The sequence below is a fragment of the Eutrigla gurnardus genome (assembly GCF_963514095.1).
Source record: "Eutrigla gurnardus genome assembly, chromosome: 21".
Classification (NCBI taxonomy): Eukaryota; Metazoa; Chordata; class Actinopteri; order Perciformes; family Triglidae; genus Eutrigla; species Eutrigla gurnardus.
In genome coordinates this window covers 727,501-751,960 of record NC_139932.1, presented here as the reverse complement: position 1 = coordinate 751,960, position 24,460 = coordinate 727,501, and the positions used below count along the sequence as shown (strand labels likewise).

General features: G+C 42.5%; 1 protein-coding gene across 3 annotated transcripts in view; it reads left to right on the top strand.

The window, feature by feature from the left end:
* The window catches only part of ptprb (protein tyrosine phosphatase receptor type b), a 138,125-nt gene that overhangs the window by 14,706 nt on the left and 98,959 nt on the right, over positions 1-24,460 (top strand). For all 3 annotated transcript variants that reach the window (XM_084038457.1, XM_084038458.1, XM_084038456.1), the window contains exons 3-10: positions 5,365-5,484; positions 8,540-8,680; positions 8,757-9,017; positions 9,092-9,358; positions 9,469-9,585; positions 10,174-10,320; positions 11,045-11,162; positions 14,404-14,549. In XM_084038457.1, the coding sequence (XP_083894583.1) occupies positions 5,365-5,484; positions 8,540-8,680; positions 8,757-9,017; positions 9,092-9,358; positions 9,469-9,585; positions 10,174-10,320; positions 11,045-11,162; positions 14,404-14,549 (1,317 nt within the window). The remainder of the gene's footprint in view (positions 1-5,364; positions 5,485-8,539; positions 8,681-8,756; positions 9,018-9,091; positions 9,359-9,468; positions 9,586-10,173; positions 10,321-11,044; positions 11,163-14,403; positions 14,550-24,460) is intronic.

Sequence of the window (24,460 nt, the reverse complement as noted above, 5' to 3'; positions counted from 1 at the left end):
CCACTAAAGCTTGCTGTCAGACAAGTAACACCAAAGTCGCACACTGACACAAATATAGTAAGAGATCAGCGGTAGAACAGAGACCCCTGTGTTCTGTGATCAAATCACTGATTGTAATGTTGTGTACTGTTGTGTAATGTTGTGGCTTCAAAGAGAGCAAAGATAATGGCTTCAGTTCCCTGTCAGAAAGTGTTGTCTCATACAACCAAACTGTCCCTTGAACTGAGGTTCAGCCAAAACATGTGGATTATTGAATCATTTAATTTCCGTACAAACTCATAAACATCAATCCAGAAACATCAGCAGACACTTGCTGTTTGTTTCTCTCAGTGTGGCACTTGAGGCAGAGATGTTGCCGCCTGATTATATTGTTCAACCTCAGTTTGAAGCACCAGTGGCGACACACAGAGAGGCATTGTGGGAAAAAACAAACAGGGAGCTCTCAGTCAGGCGGATGCTTGAAGAGAAGCAGGGGAGTGGGAGTATCAACAGGACTCCCACAGTGCTCACACTTTGATGACAAGGTTATAAATTGAAGCCATGGATGCTTTTCCTGCTGCAACCTCCCTGCAGTCCCGCTCAACCTCATGTCCAAAACAATCCAGTCCAATCCACCTTACTTATAGAGCACATTTAAAAACAACAAAGTGCTGTACAAGTCAAACAACAAATCACACAGAGCACACAATAACACATACACAGTATGTCAAATAAAAAGACAAGTCTCTTAAGCTATGTCAAAAGCCAAAGAAAATAAATATGTTTTGAGCCGTGATTTAAACCCCTGCAGAGTGGGGGCCTGCCTAACATGCAGCTTGTTCCAGAGCTTTAGAATTGATTTAGAATTTACTTATTCAGGATAGACCCCTTGAGATGAATCATCTCATTTCATCCTTTCATAAAATGATACAACATGTAAACATTTAAACACATAATACAGTGAAAACACATTATAGGACTTAAACATGCACCCACACTCACACAGACAAGACTCTCCTAACCCCAGCTAATCCCTAGACAGCCAAATCTCAGCTTCATAATCAATTTAGTTATATCCATGCTTACAAAATAGGAAAAAGAAAGTTAGAGGTTTATAAGATAAATAAGATACAACAATGATATCAATGAGAAAATGAATGAGAAATTAGAATAACATAAAATAAATAAAAATAAAAGAATAAAAAACAAAATAATAATAAATAAACTAGAAAATTCTACTGCCGGAGTGTATATACATTCATTCTCATTATGATGAGATTCTTTGAGAGTTCAAACGAGACGGAGTTGTTTTAGAGGCAAATACAGAGACTGCTTGCTGAAAAACTGTCCCTGAAAGGAACGCGCATCAGCAGTTTTGCATGAATTTACCTCTAAAATGGCTCCGTCTCGTAACGTTACATTATTATCACATAGCGTGGTGAATGTGCAGGTCACAACTTGTCCACAAAAGCGTTTGAGTTGTTGGATTGTGTATTTGATGAGTTTAAGTTTGATACATGTCACCGAGCTCAGCTGTCACTCAAGTACTCAGTACTACCGAGTACTACTGAGACTCAAGTACTGAGAACTACTAGGTACTATGTACTGTCATGTACTTTGCCCCAAGCACTGGTCCCCTCAGCTATTTCATAGCTGTAGGGGCCAGTGCTCGGTGCGATTGCCCCATGGCCCTAATAAATAATAATTTGGGGCTGCCCCTAAGCTTCAGCCTGGACTGAGGAACAGCCGGGATGAGCTGATCAGAGGACCTGAGGGACCTTGAAGGAACATAAGATTCCAGCAGGTCCGAGAGGTAGAAAGATGCCAAGCCATTTAGGTGCTTAAAAGCAAACAGCAGAATCTTAAAATCAATCCTAAAACGCACAGGAAGCCAGTGGAGGGAAGCCAATACAGGGGAAATGTGCTCTTGCTTACGAGTACCCGTTAGCATACGAGCAGCAGCGTTCTGGACTAACTGCAAGCGAGAGAGGGAGAGGCCTGACTGACGCAAACATACAAGGCATTACAATAATCAAGACGAGAAGTCATAAAAGCATGTATAACATTTTCAAAAACACTACGACATAAAAAAGGTTTGTCCTTGGACAGCCTCCTGAGATGGACAAAGCTCATTCCCACTAAAACATTTATCTGTTTGTCCATCTTAAGGTCACAGTCGATTTTTCTCTCTTTTCCTGTGGTTCAATCTTTTAAAATCGTATTTTTTTTAATCCAGTCTGCATTTGTAAAAGTCACTCCATGAACCTCTACATGTGAGCCTTAACTACAAGGACCAGAATCAGAAAGAAGTATCTTGCCAAGTACGTTGTTACATACAAGGAATTTGGTGTTCAGTGCACACAATAATTACGAAGAATAAACAATAAACAAAGTACTGCAGTACAGGACGTAAGTGGAACAAATTACAAATGTACAATTTAACAGTGCAAAGATGTTGTGCAAGACATCTGGAGCAGACCAGGATCTTGCGTTCCATCTGCATTTAGTTTTAGTAGTAGTATTAACAGTAGTAGTAGTAGTAGTATTAACAGTAGCAGTAGTAGCAGTAGTTGTAGTAGTAGTAACAGGAGCAGTAGTAGTAGTAGTATAAACAGTAGTAGTAGTTGTAGTATTAGTAGTATTAACAGTTGTAGTAGAATTAACAGAAGTAGTAGTATTAACATTAGGAGTATTAACAGTAGCAGTAGTTGTAGCAGTATTAACAGGAGCAGCAGTAGTAGTATAAACAGTAGTAGTAGTTGTAGTATTAGTAGTATTAACAGTTGTAGTAGAATTAACAGAAGTAGTAGTATTAACATTAGGAGTATTAACAGTAGTAGTAGTAGTAGTAGTAGTGTTCAGACTTCACCTCGACTCTACATAGCATGACCTACTAACACCCCCCCCCCCCCCCCCCCCCAAAAAAAAAAAAAAAAAACCCTTACCTATAACACTTTGATCATAGCACTGTTGCTCTTAAGGTATGTTTTGCTGAACAGCTACTATACTCAGACGAGTATCTAATACTTTATCGGCAATGATATGTTGTGGTTTCTTTGTTTCCTTCTTTTGACAAATGTACTTATTGTAAGTCGCTTTTGACAAAAGCGTCTGCTAAATAACCTAAATGTAAATGTACATGTAGTAGTAGTAGTAATAACAGTAGCAGTGGTATTAACATAAGTAGTAGTATTAACATTAGTAGTATTAACAGTAGTAGTAGTGGTATTAGTAGTATCAACAGTAGTAGTAGCATTAACAGTAGTAGTAGTATTAAATTCTCCCATGTGACCCCCCTCCTCCGTGACCTCCACTGGCTCCCTGTTGCAGCATGCATCCAATTCAAGACGATAGTACTGGCCTTCAAGGCCATCAATGGAACGGCACCCATCTACCTTCAAACACTGGTCAAACCACACGCCCCGATGCGAGCACTTCGCTCCTCTACTTCAGCTGGCCGGTGACCAGTGATTGTGTTATTGCTATAGAAGGGCAGTAGGGGGGTTCACTCTGTAAACAATGTCCTGAGGAAGAACTGGAGAAGAAGAGGGAGGTTCTGTAGTGAGCGACAGTGGAGTTTTGGGTGACCAAAAAGACTCGTCGGGGACCAGGGGAGCGTGGCAGGTCAACAGTCATTCACCTGTGGCAGACTGGACAGCATGGAGCATGTTGTCTGTTAGCATGCTGCTACCTAGCCAGTTCGGTTGAACCCCGTCAGCCCTAAAAAGGGAGGAACGATTCCAGAACAGATGAAATTGTCAGGAGCAGTGCAGGTTGACTGACGCCAGGTATTGTCATTAAAAATTAAACGCAACCACTGTCTCTTCTGTTCTTCTGTAGCTGGGACAAAATATTAGCACTTATGTTGATTTGTACAACCAACAACAGAGCAATCTGCGTGTCTAGCTCTGAGCGACGACATTGTGAAACACCGCTATCTCACTGCTGTCTCACCGCAGGACACACTGAACTTCACTTCGGTGATGAACGCCCCCTCTCGGATATCTCCCATCATCAGAGGAGTTTGGTCTATCAGGACACACCGAACTTCACCTCGGTGATGAACGCCCCCTCTCGGATATCTCCTATCATCAGAGGAGTTCGGTCAATGCAAATGACTCCCTTTGTTACGTTACGACGGGAGCTGAATCTGAACAGCCTGAAGGAGCGCCGTTGTACCAGTGGGGGGGCTGCAGAGACCATGTGCTTGTTTTCCTCATTCTGGTAGTTGACAGGCTCAGGGAGGACCAGTTTATAGGTGTAGAGACCAGAGAAAACCTGTTTTTAGAATAAATATTTTTTATTTTCTTCAATAATATATTTGGCTTGAGCTAGAGAAGGCACACCGCCACAGTGCACATGATCTGGATGGTACCATCTCCGCCTCATTTACCCAAGAAAAACACTGTCATGAGTGATGATGCTTTTTGTCTTTCAGCAGCAGAGGAACAAGTACTCAAGTCATTTACATTTCTGCCTTCAAACATTTACGACAAGCTCAGATATATATTTAAATGTACTTTAAAAAGTAGCTAAAGTAAATGTAATACAAATAGTATCAGAGTCTAGTGGACATATGCAATTAAATCAACGTAGCTGGATTAGAGTCACGGCCATTTTTCCATGCTTTATGCCATTGTGACCATTGTAGGCAAACGTCTGTATAAATTGTCTTCAAGATCCAGACTCGGTGTTAAACAACAGTGTCGTGTGTGTGTGTGTGTGTGTGTGTGTGTGTGTGTGTGTGTGTGTGTGGTCCAGCCATGCTGACTGTGTCAGGGCCGGGGAGGCCAGAAATGTTTGTGGACCCAAAAGCGGACGCAGGAGCAGGAGGAGTACAATCGTATGTGTTTTAATGTCTTTTCGTAAACAAGGCAGGTCAGGTAAGACACTGGAGACAACAAAAATGGAATCCACAAATGAGGAACAAAACATTCAAAAAAGGTAGCAAAAGTACAGGCAGGGCTAGGCAAAAATCCACGTTCAAAAACAGGCAGAGTTCAGTACGGTAATCCCAGTGTGGCTTTTAAAGCCAAGGCTGATGAGGAGAGTGGAGTCAGGTGTGGAGCAGCCAGCAATGTGATTGGCTGCCTCACTTGTCAGTCAGCCAGGATGCCGGGCAATGTGGAAAACCCGGTATGGCTCACAGGAGACTGCCTAGTCACCAACGGGAAGGGCGGGTACTAGGCTGAACTGTGACAGACTGCCCCTTTTTTATAAGAAATATGAACACAATATGAATTGTGGATATGCCTCTGTGAATATGTGGGATTACCACTGCTGGTTTAGTGGTGGAGCATAACAATGATGCATTTATGTGTGTGTGTGTGTGTGTGTGTGTGTGTGTGTGTGTGTGTGTGTGTGTGCGCGTGCGTGTGTGATCAGGGCCATCGGCAGTGAACGGCCTGGCGGTGACCTCCAGGACCTGCAGCAGTCTGGGCCTTTCCTGGCAGGCCGGCCTGGGCAGGACGCAGCGCTTCAGGCTGCAGCTGTTGGATCACTCAGGTAAGTCTGTCCTTACTGAAGATACATATGAAACAAAAGCTTAGAAATATCTTGAAGATTCATGTGATATCAATACAAACATGCACAGATGTTCCACAGCTTCAAACGGAAGTCTGGTTTGGCAGATTATTTCCACAAAATTAAATTCATGAACCCCATAGGATGAATCCAAGTGTTGTGAAAACTGTTGTTTTCTGTGTCTCACAAAGTGACCATTTTAATTATGTAAATTAATTATTAAGATGTTAGGATGTTATTTGTTGCATCCAAATCTTTATCATCTCAGGCTCATGTCCTCTAAAGACACATTAGAGCCTTATTAATATTACTGTTTGTGAATGAGCCCAGAGTCAACAAAAGCATCATTAAAAGTAGGGTGTTGTGATGTTTTTAAAAAATGACATATTGTATATCATGTTAATAATACACATATGATAATATTGTGGAAATAATCCAACACCTCTTACATCATTTTATATGTACAGTTTTGGTTAAAGACTCTCTCCACCTCCGTACACATTAAAGTATACATTGTTTTGGATATGATAATCTGAAATTGTGAAAGCCCTAATTGAAAGTATAAAAAGGAACCTTCACAATAAAAGCTAAGGCTTGTGAAAGTAGGTTTAGTCGTGTGCCTTATCCTAAAATGCTGCAGCATGTTACAACAAATGTTTCAGGCTCTAAAAAGTATTTGAACTATGTTTACCTTTATTCAATTTTTTCACTTATGTTGTGTTTACTCCTTGAGTTTAGTTCAGTTTGAAAAGAAAAAAGCAATCAGGGGAGGAAAGTGTAGGAAGGTAAGGTAACCTAATACCTAATGGTACCTACGTAAACTGTGTATGTAAGGAAATTAAGGATGATATTAAAATATGTATATCAATGTATATTAATCTACAATTTCAATACCTGCTCTCATAAAAGGGGCACCATCTGTTGGTCAGACAGAACTCACGTTAATGACTCTAATGACCACTTATTAATTAATTAACAATTAATCAATATCATTTAATAAATCAGTCTCATTTTCTTAGATCATAAGTTCTTGAAATAGGGATCTTTGTATTCTGCACAGAAGAAATATCCACGGACAACGACTTTATGCTTTAGGAGAATTTATTGATTAACTAGGGATTAAACAAAAGTGAATAAACAATAACAGATCTAATAAACAAAACACCAATACAACGCCAGAAATATAACTGGAAATGTGATTAACAGCTCATCTAGCACGTTTGGCGATAAAGGCGAGTGTGTTCTTCCTAAGAATTTGGACTCCTTAGTAAGAGGAAAAGGTGAATAATGGGATAAATGACCTCACAGATATTAGATATTAACAAACGCTATACTTAGTTTCACCCTGCAACTCGGTCATTACTGTTGAATGCGGACTCGGTCTTACTTTATGACGCTTCTTCTCGGCTTACTGAAACTCAAAAAGGTCGAAGGTCAAAAATGAAGAATCTAACGACAACGAACTATTCTAGTAAAAGTAGGCTAGTAAAAGTTGGGAACTAAGAAAAGGACGAAAAATGAAAAGGTCAAGAGCAAAGGCGAAGGCCGGGTGGCCAGTGCCTGGTGGCACAAGTGGGGAGGCAAGAGCCGGGAGGCCAGAGCCCGGGAGGCAAGAGCCCCGGGTGTCTGTAACACGCAGCTTTTATGCTGACCGAGGGGGCGTGTCCAGGAGGGACCCGTTCGAGTTACAGTCCGAAATCTTTGTGATTTAAACTGTTAAACAAAAAAACGAAATGCAATCCTATGACTAGAACGTTTCAACACCATCTTGCCGTTATGGTCAAAGTTGGCACATTGCATATAGTTCTCACACAGAATGATAGGTCAAACAAATGTAACATGAACTGTGAACATTTCTCTGTACAAATCATTTTTGGTAGAGTTGAAAGGAACTTCGATCCAACACATACAATGCAAACCTATCAAGTTAGCCCAAACAAGTTTGGTAACTTAGTAAGCATTTTGTCCTCGGTGATGTGGGCAGATTAATGAGCAAACATATTTTCGTTTGACTGCATGAGTGCAGTAGTTAAGTCCATTACAATGACAATGTTAATTTTTAGCATTTTTGGTAACTTCTCTGTCCTTCGGCGTAGAACGACGGGAAGTTCGCCAGTATGCTCATAATTTTTCAATGATTATTATGGATGGTTTTAAACTAATGTTGAACACATATCTCATCCTTTTCTTGGATTGGTCAAAATGTGAACATGATTTCCTGCAGAGTTCATGTGACCTCTCTCTGCATGCCAGCAGACCAGGTCGTTAGTTTATGACTCCCGGAGGGGAGGAAGGGGTCTTCAACATGACTTAGGAGCAAATGGTGAGGAAGAGATAAGGTGTTATCCTTTATACTTCAATCGAGGCTCTCTGTCAAACAAAGGTGTTAATCAGTTTCCAGCTGTGTTAAGGTGCCTCAAAGTCTGGTGACTCTGAAGGTCTGGTCCTCCTCGTTTGGGGGTGCGTGGAGAACTTGTAGATGCTCTGATTTAAGGGTTTGTAAATCCTCTAACCGAGCCATAAAGCGGCCTCACATTTCCTCCAGGTTAGTCCAGTGACCTGTAGGAGAATGTTTACTCAACTGCTGCAATGGGACCTTTGTCGGTATATCTTTTAAGGGTGAATAGTTCATCTTTCGTTCGTTGAGAAGTCACATCCGAGAATCGTGGGGCTGTGGCCCCTACAAAAGTAACCACATAAACACGTTTTCTTAGGGGTGTTTTGATTACTTTTATTTTGACAGAATTTCCTAAATTACATCAAACTACAGGCAAATATTTTACTTTTTACAACATTTATATGATGGTAGGTTAATTTGTCTCCCTGATTATTTTCTTTCTTTACTTTAACTGCTGCCTCGGTTTTTGTTAATTTAGTTTAAACTTTCCTTTCTTTCATAATCCGTTTGAAAGTTTTAAAATCACCAGTTCAGCCAGTTTACTATTCTTTTACTGGAAACATTTTTGAGAAATTCCTCTCATTTACCGAATGAAATATTCAGAATAAAAGAGTCATGTGACCTTCTCTCCATTTGCAGGTCTGCTGAGGAACGTGACGTTAGAGAGCACGGCAACGCAACACACGCTCCTCGACCTGACACCGGGGCGACTGTATAACGTTACCATGGTGACGGAGGCCGGCGGGCTGCAAAACAGTCAGATGATGGTGGCTCAGACAGGTACAGATTGAAGAAGAAGCAGAGGAAGGAGACAGGAGGTAAAGGAAATAATTATTGTATGTTAACCTATTTCTAGTTCCTGCGGCCGTCTTCAACCTTACTGCTGACCACAATGACAGCACAAGCTTGTTGTTGTCATGGCAACAGCCAGAAGGGGACCTGGACGCACTAGTTGCCACCATCTTGACCAATGGCACGAGTCTCTGGGAGAGGACGCTTCTGCCGGAGACCACAGAGGTGATCATTGACCAGCTGACACCTGGCTCAGCCTATCAGGTCACCGTGACTTCCAGAAGTGGCAAGCTGGCGAACCAATCAGCAATCCCCGTCAGGACAGGTAAGCTGTTGTTTTATTCTTTTTGTTTTCTGTTTTTTGTTCTTTTCTTCATCCTGTTGTCGCCTTGTCTCCAGCTCCAGCAGCGGTCTCCCTCCTCTCCTTGTCTCCCTCCTCCGCTGGGGGCCTCCTCCTGTCTTGGACGCCCCCCACAGGCTGCTGGGAGAGCTACAGGGTGCTACTCTTCAACGGCTCCCAGCAGTTAGTCAGGGCCTCTCTGGACCGAAAGGCAGCAAACTTCAGCTTCCCTGGGACAGAACTAAAGCCTGGGAGGCTGTACAGAGCTGTGATGAGGGTGGAGAGTGGGGGACTGATTGCTGAGAGCAGCTGTGAAGGAGCAACAGGTCAGACATAGAAAACATGTCTGCATTAATATGTACATATATATATATTTAATACTGTAGAAATATGCGATACGAAACAGAAATAAAAAACATTCCCCGTATCTCTGCAGCTCCGGCCGCAGTGTTGGACCTCCACATACGACACTGGGACGAGACCTCACTCAGCGCCATGTGGAGCCACGCCCCCTCCGGGTCACCTGACAACTACTTCCTTACCATTCGCCACGGTAATTTTCGTTTGCATCTGTGAATATTTCCAGTTGCTTAAAGCCTAGAGAGCTATGGCTCAACGCAACATTGGTATATTAGGTCCATTGTAGGCATGTTTATTCATGTTAATCAAAGCACACAGAAGAAATTTGAAAAAAAAAACACATATATCTATATTTCAGCACATGAGTTTTCATGAAACAAAACCTTCGCCTCACTCAGAGTAAAACAACAGCACTATTTTCCAGAGTTCTTTTCCTTGCAAATTTGACTTGATAATCAAAGAAAGTTGTTTTTCTCATACATTCACTACTTTAATCCCAGAGAATAATCAACTTCCTTTGCTTTGTGACTCTAATGTCAGCAATATCTGACCTTGTACATTTTTGGCTTGAAAAAATGTGGCTTTAACCTGAATGAATATCCAACATTCAGGTTTTTTTCCTGGTGAAGTTGTCACTTTCATGTCAGAACATATTTGACCTTTGTCTCATCATTTTGTGGCTTTAATATGAAAAATGTGTGTCTTATTTCATAAATGTATTATACTACATTTTACCGAGTGATTAATTGTTATTCTATGCCTTTTTGTTTGTGTCCCTTAGGTAACGTGACTGTGGATTCCAGAGAGGTGGAGCCAAACATGAGGGAGTGCACGTTCAATGTACTCACACCTGGGAGGCAGTACACCATCACCGTGACAACCAGGCACGGGAAACTCAACAACTCTGTGTCTTTGAAGGGAAGGACAGGTGTGTTTTTATACGTTTACGTGATGTCTCAGAAGGTGGAAACACTTCATCAGGGATTTTTCCATTTTTAGATAATTGAAGATATTCCTCAAACATTCATGTTTAATAATACACTTTCCTGTCATGTTAACGAGTAGGACACAGATAGTACTTTTTTCCTGGGAATTTAAAGAATTAAGGGGGGTTTTTTTAAGTCAGGTATCTTGTTTCGTTTTGCCAATAAATATGTTTTTATATCTAGAAAGGGAGAAATACATTACATTCTACTGAGAATTTCTAGTCTTTTCGACCACTCAAGATGCTTTACATTACTTCCCATCTACATTCACATTCACACACATTCATACACTGATGGCACAGGAGCCACCTGCACATCAGGATCTAACTCACACACATTCACATGTCGATGGCGCAGCCTTCGGGATAATTTGGGGTTCAGTATCTTGTCCAAGGACACCTCTGCATGTGGACCGGATGACTCACTCTACCTCTGAGCCACAGCCGGCCCCCATAAATTAAAACCAGAATTGAATACCCTTTAGTTTACTGGAGAGAATAGCTGTTAGACTTTCATGTAATAAAGTTAAGTGTTCATCAAAACATTATAATAGCACAGTTGAATCAAAAATTATGTAAAATAGGAAGAAATGGATAGGAGGTTTTTAACAATTATGTGGTCCAAGCTCCGGTCCTCACATGTGTAGTAAATGTGTGTTTGTTGCAGTTCCCATGGCGTTGCGTGCGTTCACTCTGAGAAGTTCTGGGGTTAACAGCCTCCAGGCATCATGGGAAAAACCACCCGGAGATGTGGAATCGTTCACACTGACCCTCCTACAAAACAGGTGTGTTTCTGAAACAGACTAATTGTGTTGTGTTTCCACGTTGTTTTTTTTATCTCCATCAGTTTAACCCTGAGATTCCCAATTTCGGGCTCCTTCCAAAGGGTCACAAAATGTATGAGATAAGATTATCGAGGGAATACTACACCCACAACATCACTATTACTCATCAAGTGTTACCTTGAATTCTTGAAGAAAACCTTTTCTTGCATGCCCATGGTGAACGGAGAATCAATAAAACCAAGTTAGAGTTATAGTCCTGACAAAGTGGACAAAGTGGACAAAAAACTAAAGTTAAATCAAAGCTGTATTCTACAATTTGAAAGGTTGAAAAAAGCATCCCCCCCCCCACACACACCCCTCCCCTCTGTGCCCCTCCAAGCTCGTATTGTTCTCCCCTCGCAGCCTCCCACCTCCCTCTTATTTTACGAAAATAGTTCACCGAAAGGTGTTTCTGAAAACATTTTAGGCGAGAAATAAGCTATGCAGTTGCTGAATCTGTCTTTATTTTAGATCGACAGCGGTCAGTTTGAAATATTTTCGAGAGCTTACAGGCGGCGGCGCCGCCGTCTCTCGAAGCTCGCCGCGACGGCATTGCACAGCTTCTTACATAGACAATGAATGGGAACATTCCCTCCGCTTATGAACTCAGGCAGGACGCCGTTTAGTTTCCCGGTGTGTCCGGGACTTCCACAACATTTACAAAGCAGTAATAGTGTTTATTACGGCCACGAATGATGAAACATTATCGGTGTAAATGCAGCAGGTGCCGGTCGGATTTCTCTCTCACAGAACATCCCCGATCCCAAACTGCTCAGCGATCGCTCGCCACAATCCCCCCCCTCCTCTCCTCCCCTCCCCGCTGACACCGCAGCCTCAGCCGAAATCTCACTCTGAACTCACGTGAGAGCCCTGCTCCATACCTGAACTGCTCAGGGCAACAAGGGTCTTGTCCGCTCGTAGTTTCAAACGCGGAAGTGAGTCAGGACGAGGAGAGTGAGTGAGGATTGGATCGGAACATTTAGCCAATAGTAGCCATGCGGACCGGATGGCTACTATTGGCTAAAGTTTGGCACAGGTGAAAAATCGTAGACTACAGCTTTAGGCTAGAGAGAAGAAGTAGTACTAGTAGAAGAAGTAGTGTCTATCACAGAGACACAGGAAATGACACAAGGCGCTAACCATCAGGGAAGTCTAGCTAGGAGGTCTGAGTTTCTATTAGGATGTCATGGTGAATGGTGTTGAATGCAGCACTAAGATCTAGCAGGCCAAGTACAGATGGTTTAAATAACTGACCAAGTTTTACTTGTTCAGGGGTCCAACAACACTGCATTTGATATGCATTGCCCCAAACCCATCCATGGTCCTGAATTTCAGCTGTCTATAAGTTGCTCAAATGAGCTTTGCTGAGAACAGGCTGCTTCTGTGCCTGCACCTTTAAATGCTAATGAGCTCCGTCTGTCAACGCCTACTCTGAGAGAGATAGGATGCCGCTTGCGCTACGGCAGCATGCGGCAATGTTCACGTGGATGTATCGCTATGGCTCGCCTATGTGTCTCAGGTGAAGTTGCTGGGCCCGTATTGTGGGGACAGATCCTTTTACGAGGGTCAGTGTCGCGGCAAAGCCAGCTTTGTACTGACCCTAGTTACTGAAGCAGTCAGATGTGAAGTGGTTAGCACACACATAGAAGCTAACACGGACCGTAGCCGTAAAAATTAAACGCAAGAGACCAGGGATCCGTTTCACAAAGCAGGTTTAGTGAAAACCTTGAGTTAGTTAACCCTGAGATGAGGGAAACTCTGGTTTTTCGGTTTCACAAAGCCAGCATAAATCTGAGGTAGTTACCCGGGTAACATACTCCGTGAACCTAACCTGCTCGCTAGCAGGTTTGCTTCAACATACCCTGAGTTTCTCCCTACATGTCTCCGCCTTTTTCCGGAATCTGAACCAACTCTGAAAAAATGTGCCGTCCTTTCATCATCAACCTGATCGATATGGAAATAAAAGTGATTCTAGCAGCTTTGTATCAGGAGAGAATTTTGATTACCTTTCCTTCCAATCACATTAGATATTATCTAAACAATATTCTTCGACATTTTCAACATTTCATATCGCGGACATAATCCGCAACTAGATTCTTTGCAGAGCTAGCGTTTTTGCGAACAAGTACATTTGTGTGTTGAAATACCTGCTTATATTTACTGTTTAATATGTGAAATATGATTAAAATCATATGCCTTAGTCAACGTATTTGTGCAATATTTTTATGTTTAATTTTCAGCTGAAGCCACTTTCTTTCTGTGCCTGGGGGGATTACACCCAATGAAAATGATGATTTATTCATTGCACTGCTTTGTGAGCTACGGGAGTTGAATCCCTGTCACCGTGGGCGGCATTGCTAACCATTACACCGCAGTGTCGCTCTGCAAAGCCAAAAATGTAGACTTATTACCTTTAGATCAGGCAGTAATTGTCTGCCACGCCAACTATCACTACTTTGCTGCAGTAACGTTGCTCCGCTTTCTCAGGATGAGCTTGATTTCTACATAAACACTCAGTAATATATAATAACGCTCTCCCTGTTGCCATGGTGAGTCGTTGTATCGGAGCTCCATTGATGATGGCTTTGCAGTTGCTGGATCTGTCTTTATTTTAGATCGACAGCGGTCAGTTTGAAATATTTTCGAGAGCTTGCAGGCGGCGCCGCCGTCTCTCGAAACTCGCCGCGACGGCATTGTACGGCTTCTTACATAGACAATGAATGGGAACATTCCCTCCGCTTATGAACTTTGATTGATGATGCCTTTATCATCGTGCAGAGGAGTTCAGGCTTATGCAAATTACTCCTTTCGTTACGTAACGAAAGGAGCTGAATCTGAACAGCCTGTAGGAGCACCGTTTTACCAGAGGGTGGGCTGCAGAGACCACGCAGGAATAGCTTGTTTTCCTCATTCTTGGAGTTGACAGGCTCAGGGAGGACCAGTTAATAGGTGTAGAGACCAGAGAAAACCTGTTTTTCATAATATGGCCCCTTTAAATTAAGCCTTGTGAGAAGTTAAGAGGAAAACTCATTCTGGTTAAACTGTTAATAACTCATAAACTTCTTAAACTGTGTCAGATGTGTAAAAAGGACTGCAACCATTGGTTGAACTTCGAAAGGGTCATATTGTAGCTGTGAGGGCCTGCACTCTGTTTAAAATGAATGTATTGTCCTCGGTGTGGACACTCTGCCATCTCTTTCAGTGTCCTTGTACAGAACTACAATGTTCCAGTTGGTTCTTCTTCGCTACTGCTAGCTGGTTTGACTCCCGGCACCCTCTACAGTCTGCAGGCGGTCACCGTCAGTGGGGGACTTCAGTCGAAAAGCATCAATCTGGACGGACGCACCGGTGAGTTACTCCATAATCATTTCTATGTACATATTTATATATTTAAACATTATGTTTTTGATTTATACACTGAACAAAAATATAAATGCAACACTTGTTTTTGCTCCAATTTTTCATGAGCTGAAATCAACATACATTCTACATACAGAAAATGCTCTCAAATATGTGTTAGTGACCACTTCTCCTTTGCTGAGATAACCCCTCTTTTTTTTCTCTGAATATTGCCCAAAGGTGTATGTTTGGAAATAAAATCTACAGAAACTATAGCTGGACAGAAACTCAAAACATCCAAGTGATTGTAAAGACTTTGACAACGTCTTTTTGGTTTGTGTTTGGCTCGCTCGGGTGCTTGAGTTTTAAAATTCCAGACTGACGGTGAGAAAGATGATGTCCAACCACTGTCTACCGCTTATCTTGTATTCAGGGTCGTGGGGGGGCTGGAGCCAATCCCAGCAGTCATTGGGCAAAGGCAGGGTACACCCTGGACAGGTGGCCAGTCTATCACAGGGCCTCCATGTAGAGACAAACAACCATTCACACTCACAGAACATGCAAACTCCACACAGAAGGAGCCCGGGCCAACCCGGGAATCGAACCTGGGATCCTCTCACTGTGAGGCGACAGTGCTACCCACTACACCACCGCGCAGCCCAGAAAGATGATGTATCTGTTTTTATTTTCAAATCATTAGTCAAGTCTGTTTATCTGAACCTTTATGGATTTGTAGAAGATCAGCATCAAACATTTAAAGGTCCAGGGGCCTGTACTACGAAGCTAGTTCAACATACCCAGGGTATCTTTCAGAGATCCAGCTTAAGTAACCCTAACAAAGGCAATCGGAGATAAGCGGTCACACGAAGCTGGTTATCAACTCGTTAAGTCAACCCAGGGTTTACCTGTCCAGCTATGAGCGCGTGCACATGAAAGAGGTGGTGTTTGCAGTATTTGACCAATAACAAACATGGATCAATCTACGGCAGTTAGCGGCGTATTTCACGTACGAGGAGCGACCCATAATCTTACAGAAATACGAAGAAGTTAAACATATAATACAAGCAAAAAGCAACAGTTTCATCTGCCAAATGCAGGAAGGACAGCTGGCAAAAACTCGCCGACTGTGTGAATGCGGAAGTCGTATTAATAGTATTAGAAGTAGTATAATATGACTGCCCCATCATAAAGACAGAAGTAAATCTGACTGATTGAAAGACAGCGGTAGCTTCACTGATAGCTTAGTGGTAGAGTTACAGCCCCATGTACTGAGGCTCCTTGCAGCTGACCCGGGTTCGAATCCCCCCTGGGGCTGTCTTTTAAATCATGTTGTCGCTCTCTCGTGTCTCTTTAACTCTTATGATGTCCTAACGTGGTTTATGACAATATCAGCCTAATTCTTTCAGCTGCAATCCTGGCGGCGTAAAATGGACTCGGGAGCAAATCAATTAAATATAAAAACATAATTCAAAGTGGTAAGTAGGCTGTACACTGACACAGATAAGTCTTTCCCTCTGATGAGAATCGCTATCTCTCATATAAAACATCGTCAGGGACAGAAAAAGGGTTTTGCCGGTCTCTGTACACTCTATAGTTCTCCTACAAGACCCTCTCACTATCCACAAAGCTTCTTTTTTTTTTGTTTTTCATATCCGCGCACCAAGAGAGCTGATTGGTCAGTCAGCGGTGTGTTTCTCCACGTTGATCTCTTATCAGGAACATAACCTGCTCCGGAGCAGGTTAGCTCCACAGCGTAAGTTACCATGGCGATCTACCCCGGTAAGAAGTGAACCAGCGTCGTAGGACAGAAAACCCAGAGTTAACGCTTAAGTTACCTCGCTAAGCCCAAATCCTGCTTCGTAGTACAGGCCCCAGGGGCCCGTTCCAGAAAGTAGGTTTTCCTGAAAAAGGGTTTGTTAACCCTGAGAAGAGGGATACTCTGAGTTTTCCGTTCCAGAAAGAGAGGTATCTCAACCTTTAGGTCAGTTACTATAGTAACTGACTCTGTGAACCTAACCTGCTTGCTGGCAGGTTTGCTTCAACATACCCTGAGTTTCTCCCTACATGTCTCCGCCTTTTTCCGGAATCTGAACCAACTCTGAAAAAAATGTGCCGTCCTTTCCTCGTCAACCTAATCGATACAGAAATAAAAGTGATTCTAGCAGCTTTACGTCGGGAGATAATTTCAATTACTACTGTTTTTCTTACCAATCACATATCTAAACAATATTCTCCGACATTTTCAACATTTCATATCGTGGACATAATCCAGATTCTTTGTAGAGCTCTTTAGATTTTTTTGCGAACGGGAGTTTTCTGAAAAAGTACATTTCTTTATTGAAATAGCCGCTTATATTTACTGTTTAATATGTGAAATATGATTAAAATCATATGCCTTAGTCTACGTATTTGTGCAATATTTTTATGCTTAATTTTCAGCTGAAGCCAGTTTCTTTTTGTGCCTAAGTAAAATAAATAAAAGCTATTATTTGTTCATTGCGCTACTTTGAGATCGACGGGAGGCAAACCCCTGTCACCTGCACCGTAGGCAGCGTTGCTAACCATTACACAACAGTGTCACTCTGCTAATTGAAAATAAAGAGTTATCACCTTTAGACCAATCGACTGTTTCATTCAGTTATACACATTAAGTCGGGCCATAAATGTCCGCCACGACAACTGTCTCTACTTTGCTGCATTTATGTTGCTCCGCTTTCTAAGGATGAGCTCATTTTCTACATAAACACTCAGTAATATCTAATAACGCTCTCCCGGTTGCCATGGTGAATCTTAGTATTGGAGCTCCATTGATGATGGCTTTGTAGAGTCGGCAGGCAACTCACAATTGTCATACTCAGAGTTGATTGAACTGACTCAGAACTGCTGTTCTGGAACCGTGTGTGTGTGTGTGTGTGTGTGTGTGTGTGTATGTATGTGTGTGTGTGTGTGTGTGTGTTTACCGGTCATGTGGGGAAATATATCTAATAACACACTTACACTGTGGGGACTCACCTATTTTTGAGACCAAATAGCGACAAATCCACGTCTTCATGAAATCATGAAAATCACCTGAATGCTGATTGGTTGGCAGGTGAACATACACACACACACACACACACACACACACACACACACACACACAGTCACACACAGTCGTGATGTGTGTGTGTATTTTCACCTGCCAACCAATCAGCATTCAGGTAAACAAACACAAACCCCGTCCACAACCTTTTATTGGTTGATAGATCTGAGGGCTATTGCACAAAAGCAGAGTTCAGATATCCAGGATAAATGACTAAGCTGGGTACAACATTTAGATTTACATTTAAATTTACGATGGGTGACGAGGAAACGACGTGTAACCTAGGTGAAAATATGTAAAGTAAATAAATACTTTAATAAATAGTAACAAAATACTGCAAAGTAAATCTCATGATCTTAGTTACAAAGTTAATAATTTAATCAGATAAATAGTATGCATTAGTGTTTCATTCTTATTAGTTCATTGTGATATGTTAAAATAGGTGTCCTGTCACTTTAAACAAGTGCCGTTGTGCCAGCCAATCAGAAGACTTGAAGCACTTGCCGTGCGCGAAATCTCAGACTCGAGAATTGCCTTTATTTTTGTCCGTTTGAAAGTATTTTGTTATAACTACATCTACGGAGTTGGAGTTTTGTTTTGTTGAACGGTAGTTGTTGTATGAGAATCGTCGAGCAGTCAACCGCTTGGAAGCAACGCTGCACCCGACAGACGAGCAAGATGGCGAGCCAACCCCACTAGGACTAGGACCAGGACCACGAACACTCGCGTTGCATCCACACACTTCACCAACACCAACGTTTTCCATCGAGGCTGTGGTAGGACTTCGCAGCGCTTTTGGATTATTGGCTGCAAGTGGATTTCTTCAGTGAATCGCTGCTACAGACTCACCCGGTAACGTTCGCTTCACTCAACACGCACGGACAACGTGGTCGCTAGCAAAGCTAAGTTGGATGAAAGGCTGATTAGCTGACTTGAACTTTGAACATTTAACTTAATCACGCTTCAATCTTTCGCTACAGTTGCATAGCCTTGCAAGTGTTGATTGTTATATGAAAATGTTACTCTGTGAATGTTATTCCCTGAATGTGACGTTTGACCTTAGATTCGGATGTAAATTTTTCTTTTCATGCTTTGCCGTTACCCTACTGGTAATGCAATGCAATTGTATTGAACTGTGCTAAACTTAAACTACTAATTATACAAATTAGAACATAATGATTAGGAATTAAAAATACATTTAATGCAAATTAGATTTAAGATTTAAAGGTCTTAATAAATATTTAAAGGAACTCTTATTTAAAACAATAAGAACCATTGAACTGTGAAAACTAGAACTAAATACAACTTTAAATGCAACTTTAAAGGATACCTCACTTGAAATATTTTATTGAAGTATTTTCTTGAAATTTTCACTCCTTTATATCTCATTAAGAGAAAGTTACATGTGATCAATTGCATTTAGGTGCAATTGTTGTCTGTATTCAGTGTTACAGAATTCAGGGTGCAAAGAGTGATTGTAGAGCACGTTGTGAAAAGTGATGCCCCAGCGTCATCAATGTATATGCGTCATTCAGACTCTGACAATTCTCGGGCAAAAACCTTAGCCACAGTCATGAAGTAGATGTTGACACGTGGCGCAATAGCATTGAGCTCATCCTCAAAGACCCAGCTCTGTCTGACTTAGAAAAAAAAAAGTTGTCAAACCCTTAGGCTCACAGGCTTCGCCTTCAGCCTATCTTGAACTACTAGACTCAGCATTTGGAATTGTACAAGATGGTGACGAACTGTTTGCTGTGTTCCTCAACACATTCCAGAACACTGGAGAGACACCCACCCAGTTTTTACACAGGCTACAGACAGTTCTCACCAAAGTACTGAAGAGAGGCGGGTTATCTGCCAATGAAGCTGACCGACATCTCCTGCGCCAGTTTTGCAGAGGGTGTTGGGATAATGCACTGATAGCTGATCTGCAGCTTGAACGGAAGAGAGACAACCCACCTCCATTCACTGAGTTGCTACTGCAGCTATGCATAGAAGAAGATAAGCAAGCTGCCAAAGAGAACCGAATGAAGAAATGCCTTGGTGCATCAAAGCAGAAAGCCAATGTTCACCTCTTGGCAGCAAGCTCTCTTGAAACTGACATGTCAGCAGAAAGTGAGATAATTGAATTGAGGAAGCTGCAGAGTCAACTCACAAGACAAAAGGCAAAGAAAATGGAGTCAAATGCATCTTCTAGAGATGAAGTTGCTGAATTAATGAAAGAAGTCACAGAGTTGAAAAGTCAGCTCACGAGCAGAAAACCACAGAACACCACAAAGATGAAGGCTGATGTGACACAGCACAGTGCAAAGCATCAAACGAAACCAAAGCATCTGATTGTCATTCAACTGCAGATCCAAGGCCTCTTAACAGACCAAAGCCATGGTACTGTTTTCGTTGTGGCAAAGATGGCCACATCGCCACCACCTAGGGTTGCACGGTATACCGGTACTAATTTGGTACCGGGGTACATTTAAAACGGTACTATCCAAATGCAATATTTGGACGGGACCGGTACTTGCAGCGCCACCGGCAGTGCCCGCAACAGCGCGGCAAACTAGTTGTAACTACAGCTGAGAGGACTAGGAGCGAGCGGGAACTTTGGGAGATAAAAAGAAAAAGCAAGCAAGCCGGATGAAACAGCTACTTGTGGACAAACCAGGGGCGCGAAGTGCGATATGGCAGTACTTTAGCTTAAAAACAAATGCGCAAGGCGAGGTAGTTAACGTCGATGCACCACTGTGTAAACGGTGTTTAAAAACATGCATGGCTAACGGCGGAAACACCTCCGACTTAGCCAAACACTTAAAGGACAAGCACCCAGACCTGCACTCTGAGCTCAGGGAACGACAGGTCATTTACTCATGAAGAAAAGCCACATTCAGTGCTTAAAGCCAGCGTCACCCCCCTTCACTCTTAACAAAAGTAGCTCTGGAAGAAAAACAATAGAGCTGGTTTATTTATATTATTATATTTTATCTTGTATTATTGTATTTATATTTTCACAGTGATTTTTAAACTTTTGCCATACATGTAGCCATGCGGATTTAAAATAAATCTGAAGTGGTCCCTTATTTTTTCCAGAGCTGTAAAATGCATACATGCATTATTTTAAAATTATGTGCATTAGAAAAGCTTGTCTTTGTGGTATTTTATTTTATTTACTGATTAATATGTTATTGTTCTAAGATTTTCTATTAAAATAAAGTCAGTAATGACATTTTTTGCGTTCTCTTTGAAAAAGTATCGAAAAGTATCGAAATACATGTTGGTACCGGTACCGGTGACAACACTACCACCATCGGTGACGATGAGCCAGATCCAGCACTAGTAGCTGAGAAGAAGATACAGCTGAGAGAGAAGCAGTCTTTATGGGACAGTCAAAATGGTACAGCCTCTTCCCAGCGTTTAAACTGAAGTCGGCCCTCATTGCGGGACAAATGAGAGCTGAAGACAATGATAACCGTCCCAACTCTAAACGCAAAGGAAAGGAAAATTTCCAAGCAAGAGATCAAGCCATGTGGATCTACCAAAGGGACTTTGGAGCTAAATACACAGCTTGTGTTATCATTGAAGGACAGACTTGTAACTGCCTTCTCAACACAGGATCCCAAGTGACCACAGTCTCACAATCATTCTATGAAGACAACCTTTCAAACTTGGAGATCCATCCCTTGAACGAACTGTTAGAAGTTGAGGCTGCAAATGGTCAAACTGTGCCATATTCAGGATTCATAGAAATCAACATCACCTTCCCCACAAACTGTTTTAGCTCCGAGACTACTGTGTCGACCCTAGCATTAGTCATCCCTGATACAGGCTCTAGTGCTCAGTCCACACTCCTGATTGGCACTAACCCACTAGACTTAGTGTATGAGGATTGCTCTAGAGCAAACACAGACCTCCAAGCCCTCTCCTACGGCTGCAGAGTTGTTCTCAAAGTAATGCAACAGAGAAACAAGCAAAAAGAAAACAGCAGCTTAGGGCTACTGAGGCTACCAGGAAAAGACCCCACAATTATCCCTGCTGGTGAAAGCTGTCTGATAGAAGCAATAGTTCATGTTAATAGTCAAGCTTCAGACCGCTGGAATATAGTCGAAGCCCCCACATTGTCTTCCTTACCTGGAGGCATGTTAGTTACAAGTTGCTTACTTAGTCTGCCTGACAATCCATCCAAGAAGCTGCCTGTGGTGATGCGTAATGGAGCAAACGCGGCATAATCCTTCCAGCAAAAAGTGTCATAGCTGAAGTACATGCGCTGCAGGAAGTCGTCCAGAATAAGCACGGAACACCCAATTCTGCTGACCAAGGTAGCCCACCAAAGTCCTCCAAAGACGTAAAGCTGAACTTAAACTTCCATGGCTCACCACTTCCAGCTGAATGGAGAATGCCAGAAGTGTTGGCTCTACAGGACTCAGACTTTGGTCGAACAAAGTGAAGCACCAGGTCAAATTGAGCAATGAGACCCCCTTCAAGCACAGACCACGACCCATTCGTCCACAAGATCTCGATGCAGTACGGAGACACCTGCAAGAGCTGAGTGAGGCAGGAGTAATTCGTGAGTCAGAGTCACCGTTCTTCTCATCTATAGTGGTAGTCAGAAAGAAGAATGGAGATGCAAGACTGCATTGCCGCAAGCTAAATCTTCAGACAATAAAGGATGCTTATGCCTTGCCTAACCTAGAGGGGACCTTCTCTGCACTCACAGGCTCAACATGGTTCTCTGTCCTAGACCTCAAATCAGGCTATTATCAAATCGAAGTCGAGGAAACTGACAAACCCAAAACAGCCTTTGTGTGTCCATTGGGATTCTGGGAGTTTAATAGGATGCCCCAGGGCATAACAAACGCTCCCAGCACATTCCAAATGCTAATGGAAAAGTGTATGGGGGATATCAACCTCAAAGAAGTCCTCGTCTTCATAGATGATCTCATAATCTTTTCAGAAACTCTCGAACAGCATGAAACACGTCTTCTCAATGTCATGAACCATCTGAAAGAATATGGCCTAAAACTGTCCATGGAAAAATGCGAATTCTTCCAGACATCCGTGAGGTACTTAGGACATATTGTGTCTGAACATGGTGTTGAAACAGACCCCCAAAAGATTGAAGCCCTGAAGACCTGGCCTAGCCCAAAGAACCTCAAAGAGTTACGCTCATTTTGGGGTTTTGGCTGGGTATTACCGGCAATTTATCCAGAACTATTCCAAGATCGTAAAACCGTTAAATGACCTCACTGCTGGGTACCCACCCCTTAGAAAGAGCGACAAACCAAAAGAGAACACAGGCCAGTACTTCAAAGCAAAAGAGCCTTTTGGAAAACGGTGGACTGACAGCTGTCAACATGCATTTGAATCCATCATTGACAAACTCACCACTGCTCCAGTGCTGGGATTTGCCAACCCAAAGCTGCCATGTGTTACACACTCGTATCTCCTCCAGCACTGTTGATGCAGTCTGTGAAAGACATCTTGTATGCTCTCCTGTAAACAGTTCTGAGAATGGTCCCATCGATCCTCTAGTTACATCTCTTGCCATGATGGCCAAAGCGGTTCCAGACAGCTTTGAACACTGCGATGGAATTCCTGTCATTTCCAGTATATCAGAGGAAGAATTGAAACAACATCAGAGAGCCGATCCTGCCATCTGTGAAATCCTCCGTCTGATGGAAACTGGGGAAAACCCTCCTCCAGCTGTTAAGAAAGAGCTGCCAGATCTCCCCATCTTCTTGCGAGAGATGAACAAGCTCGAGTTGAAGGATGGCATTCTCTACAGGAAAAGGCAAGTGGGAGAAGAGACACAATACCAAATAGTTTTGCCTGTGAAGTTTAGAGACGTGGTACTGAGAATCCTTCATGATGACATGGGTCATATGGGTTTCGACCGAACCCTTGACCTCACATGATCCAGATTCTTTTGGCCCAGAATGGCTACTGACATTGAAAGGAAGATAAAGAGGTGCAGCCGCTGTGTACATCGCAAACCCCCACAGAGAGGGCAGCGCCCCTGGTGAACATCCAAGTCACAAGACCTCTGGAGTTAGTCTGTATGGACTTTCTGTCAATAGAACCAGACAGAAGCAATACAAAGGATGTACTTGTGATAACTGACTTCTTTACCAGTACGCACTGGCAATTCCAACTCCTAATGAAAAAGCTCGAACAGTAGCAAAATGCCTGTGGGAAAACTTCATTATGGTTTTCCTGAAAAACTACACAGCGATCAAGGGCCAGACTTTGAGTCAAAGACGATCAAAGAACTCTGCGATCTAGCAGGCATTGCAAAAGCTAGAACAACACCGTACCATCCCAGGAGAAACCCTGTTGAACGATTTAACAGAACTCTACTAACTCCGGAGGGATCTGGTGAAGCCTCATCTGGAAGCCCATCCGTACCTGACACTGAACAATTACCTGAACTGGAACCTGGACACTTATCTGAAATGGAACCTGTCACCACAAGTGACCAACCTGAAAAAGAAAACTTACCTGAACAATCCGCAGACCCACCTGTGGAAGTAATAGAACCTGAAGTGGAAACAACTGATGTTGAATACTCACCAGAAACTTCCAACGGAACAGATACAGTGAGATGTAGTGAGCCGGAACCTGTAGAAAATGGTAAGGCTACACATCAAGACGAAATAGAGATTGATGGAGAAAGAAAGGAGGAAGATGGAAGTGAGATTCATAATTTAGAAAGAATATCCTCAAGATAATAAAATGTCAGTCATTTGTTGTCACGAGAAGAGAGTCGCGGTGATAGGTCTAGGTCATAGGACTAGAGTGTAGTTTTGAGCATAGACATCCTATAGACTACGGTTTTGAGGTTCACAGT